This window comes from Dipodomys ordii, unplaced genomic scaffold (assembly GCF_000151885.1).
Source record: "Dipodomys ordii isolate 6190 unplaced genomic scaffold, Dord_2.0 Scaffold135, whole genome shotgun sequence".
NCBI classification, from domain to species: Eukaryota; Metazoa; Chordata; class Mammalia; order Rodentia; family Heteromyidae; genus Dipodomys; species Dipodomys ordii.
The window spans coordinates 5,185,885-5,191,531 of NW_012267351.1; the positions used below are offsets into that span (position 1 = coordinate 5,185,885).

The following is a 5,647-nucleotide window of genomic DNA, read 5'->3' on the forward strand; positions in this document are numbered from 1 at the left end:
GAGTTTGTGCAGATGGGTAGTGGCTATAGGCCCCACTGTGAGAAGTGCTGCCATCCCCCAGAAACCCAGCTTAAGTGTAGGATGTGGGATGAACAACCAAGCTACAGCAGCAGCTTAAAAATTGTGCACACATGCCATTAGAGACAGCTGAGTCATATCATGTATTCTCATAAACACATATCCTTCACCACTGCGGTATATAGGTTTTGATGTCTTCTTTTATAATGAACTCTAAAATGTTAAAATAATTGTTCTCTTTCAAAAACAGCAAGCTGGGTGTCAGTGGCTCACGCCTGTGATCCTAGCTACTTAGGAGGCTGAGATCTGAGAATCTCTGTTCAAATTAGCCCAGGCAGAAATATCCATGAGACTTTTACTTGCAATTATCCACAAAAACACCACAAGTAGAGCTAGAGCTCAAGTGGAGAGTGCTTGCTTTGAATGAAAAAACTAAGGGACAAGACCCAGGAGCTCCTAAGTTCAAGCCCCTGTACTGGTATCAAAAAAAAAGAAAAGAAAGAAAAGAAAAAAGTCAAGAAATCTCTCCCAGAGAACTGGCTACTGAGATCTATTAAGACTCTTTGGTTTTCCCATTTTTGTGACATTTATTACATGGGAAACATAAGGAGAACCATAGTTCAATGCTAACCTAGGCAAGTAGTATCAGTGAGACTGTCACAAAAATAAGTCAGATGCATATGACTATAATCCCAGCTACTTGAAGTAGCTTGGGAGGTGAAAGCAGGACGATGGTAGTCTGAGGGTAACCTAAACCCAGATGTCCTGGCTACTTGGGAGAGTAAGACCGAAAGATTACAGTTCAAGGCTAGCCCAAGCAAAAAGTTCAGGAGACACCATCCCAACCAACGCCTGGGCGCAGTGGTTGTATGCCTGTCATCATGGCTACATGGGAAGCTGGAATATAGGGGATTGTAGTTTCAGGCCAGCCAGGGGAAAAAAGTTTGAAAGACTCCATCTCAACAGAAAAAAGCTGGGGACAATGTGGTGTGCCTGTCATCCCAGCTATAAATACGAGGACTGAATCCAAGCCAGCCTGTGCAAAATCAAGACCCTAAGCAAAAATATGGTGGAGACAGACTCAAGTGGCAGAGTAATTGCTTAGCAAGTCCAAAGCCCTGAGTTAAAACTATAAGACTGCCCATTAAAAAAAAGCAAGACCGTACCTGAAAAACATTAAAAGCAAAAGTATATGGGGGTGGCTCAAGTGGTAAAGTGCTCACCTAACAAGAGCAAGGTCCTAAGTTCACATCTACCAAAATAAGTTTCTCTCTCTCTCTGCAGGATACAGAGATGACAACCAAAAACTTGAGGACTCTTCTGTGTACACTGTCAACTTCAAGTATAAGCTTTGATTTGATCTTTTTCTTTTCAAGATATTACCTTACTCTTTTTCCCCCCACTATCAAGCTGCTGCTCTATCTCCTCATCATAGTCTCTGTGGCCCCAATAATCTTATTTTTACTTGATGCTTTTTACTAGTTATCTATTGTATAACAAGATACCCCAAAACAACTTTGAACGAAAGCACTATTTCTCACAGATACTAAGATTTGGAGATGTGCGCTGACACTAGATCTCTCACGAAGTTTCAGTCCAGCTGTCAAATGAGGTTGAGGTCATCTCAAGACTATGAAACCTGCTTCCAAGCTCACTTGTTCAAAGGCCTCAGGTCCTCCCTATATGAAACTCTCCACAGGATTGCTCAGAGTATGGCATACTAAGGTTTCTTAATCTTGGACAGGACATGCAATCACTTCTGTCCTATTTTTTATTTCATTTTTTGCCAGTCCTGGGCTTGAACTCAGGGCCTGGGCACTGTCCCTAAGATTCTCTGTGCTAGCACCTCTGCCACTTGAGCCACAGAGTCACTTCTGGCTTTTTCTGTGTATGTGGTACTGAGGAATCCAACCCAGGGCTTCATGCATATTAGCCAAGCACCCTACCACTAAGCCACATTCCCAGCCCTTCTGTTCTATTTGAAGTTACACAAACCACTGCTAAAACAACTATGTGAACACCAGGAGGCAGGACTACCAGGAGACTACAAGAGGCTGGCTGCCACAAAGCAGCACATCTTATCTCATTTTTTTTTAGAAGTAGGAAAGACATAAAAATATTTTTAAATGCTTTTGGAAGAGTTTTTTTCATACATTTGTTGAATTTAGAAAACATATCAAGAACAATTCTAAATCTGTCATAATTTATGCCCTCAAAGCAAGTCTCAGGCGCACGCGCACACACAGAGCACTTCAGAAACCCCAGTCTTACCTCATGGGCACAAGCCCCAGCATTTCATCACGACGCCGTTCTTTCTTCTTCAGTTCTGATTCCGTTGACTTGAGTTTATCTGGAGCAAGTCGCAACTTAGACTGCAAATCACTAATGACATCTTGTAGTTCAGCCTCTGTCTGAAAAACTCTCTGACAGACAGGGCAGCAGGACTGGTTTTCATCTGTCAGCTGAGTAATGAACTGGGAATAAACTGCTGTGGCTCCAGCCAGCATGGCTATTTTAAGAAAATAAAACTTCCAGTCACAAAAACATACATTTTCTTCCACAAACAATATATTCTTGTTTTATAAATATATTACAAATAAAATCATCTGATATTTAAGTCATCCAAAGGAAAGAGCATGATATTCAGATTTGTAAAATTGTTTTTTGATAACATACAGAAAGTGTAACATGACATTTATTGAGAGCTTTTTATATCTAGACACTGTTTTCAAAAAACACACATAAAATATCATTTGCCTCTCTTTAATACCTGGTTGGCAGTTGTTTTCATTTTATAGAGGAAGTTTCAATAATTGCCTAGAAACACTATGTTACACAACTACAAAGTGAACACAAGCCATATAGTTGCATTTTATAACAAGGTTTTAAAATCTCCCATTAACAGTTACGTGTGAATGAAATTCAAGAGTCAAAATTCTTGATAATGCAACTTACCTCGCTGTTTGGAGGATTTTTCAATTTCCTCTTTAAGCCTGTCTAAATCACTTTCAAAATCTTGGCTACCACAAACATCAAACATCTTGTCTTCATAACTGCACAACTTCTCTTCTTTTCTTTTTAGTTCATTACTTATATGATTTTTATTTTGCTCAGCTGATGCTAGTTCCTTGCTATAATAAAAAGAAACATGGGTATTTTAAAACCTAAGATAAATTTGAGTAGGCAAATAAAAGAGAAATTCTGTCAACAAATCCTAAGGATTTGATCTGACCAGATACTCTTCTAAATCTGTATGTCTGTTTTCTGGGGATTACACTAAGGGCTTCAAGCATGATAATCATATTACTATACCACTGAGCTTTAACCCCAGCTCAAATTCATTCAGTCATTAATTTTCCTTCCCTGCTTTCTGACTTCCTGCCTTCCTTTCAGTGGTACTGAGAATTAGATACTTTCTGCTAACAGAGCCCTTGAGCCACATCCCAGTCCTCCAAATACTTTCTTTAGAAGTCACTGCAATACTCTACACTTCCAACCATAAGGTACCCCTGGATACTAACTACCAATCCTCCTCCTGACCTACTCCCAGATTGCCAATATGTTTAACATTAGTGACTCCAAGGAGTCTAACTCCTTTCTCTTCTCTGTGTGACTCTCAAAGTGACATGACATATAATAATGACTAAATTTCCCTTATGTAACTCCCAGTTTCTTGAACTTCAAACTCTAATACTGTATTTCCTAAAAAGTCTTCCAGCCAAGCACCAGTGGCACATGCCTATACTCCTAGTTACTCAGGAAGCTGAAATCTGAAGATAGATTTGTGGCCAGTCTGGGAAGAAAAGTCCTGGTGAGACTCTAATCTCCAATTAAGCACCAGAATACCCGAAAGTGATGCTGTGGCTCAAGTGGTAAGAGCACTCGCCTTGAAAAATCAGACTTGGCTCCGTGGCTCAAAGTGGTAGCTAGCCTTGAGCAAGAAAGCCCAGAGACAGTGCTCAGGCCCCAAGTTCAGGTCTTGCAACTGACAAAAACAAAAACAGATTTTCCTGCAAGAAACAAATCTGAGCTGGAGATGGTGACAAACAAACAACTATAATCAAACAAATGTCAAAAAAATAGGATGCCCCAGTCCTGGGGCTTGAACTCATGGCCTGGAAGCTGTTCCCTGAGTATTTTTGCCCAAAGCTACTGCTCTGCCACTTGAGCCACAGTTGCACTTCTGAATTTTTGTGGTTAACTGGAGATCAGAGTATCACAGACTTTCCTGCCCAGGCTGGCTTTGAACTGGGATCTTCAGATCTTAGCCTCTTGAGTATAGCTAGGGTTACAGATGTGAGCCACCAGCACCTTTAGGTGTGGTCTCAAAACACAAAAACAAAAATACCCCCACAAATTTAAAGCAGCCATAGTCAAATCCACTATCCTTTTCAAAATCTGAAATTTTTAGACAAAAACCATTAGTTTAAGTCAACCTCTGAATATACTAATCACATTTTAAATACTTTAGTCACGAAAATTTAAAAAAAATTAAACATCTTAAATCTACAAACTTTTAAGGGCTAGGAGGCTCCACCACTTACTAATTACAATTTAACTTAAAATGCAAACAATAGGTCAATAATAAGACAATATTTCACAAAAGAAACTTGTTTCAAACCAATTAAAAATAAAACACATATGAATCTATGGTGATGGCAAAAAACAAACATTTGGGGTAAGGAGTTAGGGAAAGTGAGAGTACAGGAGAATCAATCTGATTAAACTATGGCACATACATATATGAAATGCCACAATAAAGCCCCTTTGATTAATATAAATTCTAACAACAATAAAAGGTGAAACATACTATCTGGGGTATGAGTACTTGTGGAAGAGAAACAGAACAGAGGTCAAAGAGAAAAGGTGAAAGAGGGTGAATATGGTCAAAATATTTTATGAACGTGGGAAATACAGTAATGTTTATTGAGATCGGTTTGGGAAGGATGGATGAGGGAGTGACGGATGGGGTGACTCGGATGAAGGCTCACTGTATGCATATATGTACAATGAACTACCTTAAACATAATTAAGGCTACAAAGAAAACATAAAGTAACATTTCCTTTACCATGGTAACAGTGTAACTACTTACTTCAATTTGGCAAGTCTGTCCCTGGTCTGATTAATTTCCTTTGATTTACTATGAAGCCAGTCTTCAAGTTGTTTTTTGTTAGGAAAATACCCCAACAGTGCAGTTAGTTCATCACTGTGCCTAGATTTTATTTTTCTGATTTGTTCATCTTTGTCAGCCTATAGATAAAATAACAATACCCCCCCACACATAATGGTAAAAATACAGCCTGTATCTCTCTCTCTCTCCACACACACACACTCTCTCTCTCTAAATGAAATTGACTTAAAACACTATGAAAATGTAAGATGAAATTTTTTAAAAATCTATCATGTTGACCATTTCTAGGCATCTACCCTGAACAACAGGAACCAATATACAAGGACACGTGCACCTCCATGTTTACTGCAGCACTGTTCACAATAGCTAGGATATGGAAACAACTCAGATGCCCCACGACAGATGAATGGATCCAAAAATTGTGGTATCTATACACAATGGAATATTATGCAGCCATTAGAAATGACAAAATAATGGCATTTGCAGGGAAATGGATG

The 5,647-nt window shown here is 39.1% G+C and overlaps 1 protein-coding gene across 1 annotated transcript in view; it reads right to left on the reverse strand.

Moving 5' to 3' along the window:
• LOC105996722 (DNA repair protein RAD50-like) overlaps positions 1-5,647 on the reverse strand; it is a gene marked incomplete at its 5' end in the record, with an annotated part of 50,084 nt that overhangs the window by 34,216 nt on the left and 10,221 nt on the right. Inside the window, 5 exons of the mRNA XM_013030905.1 lie at positions 1,402-1,456; positions 2,290-2,527; positions 2,974-3,149; positions 5,112-5,269; positions 5,430-5,434. Of these exons, the coding sequence (XP_012886359.1) occupies positions 1,402-1,456; positions 2,290-2,527; positions 2,974-3,149; positions 5,112-5,269; positions 5,430-5,434 (632 nt within the window). The remainder of the gene's footprint in view (positions 1-1,401; positions 1,457-2,289; positions 2,528-2,973; positions 3,150-5,111; positions 5,270-5,429; positions 5,435-5,647) is intronic.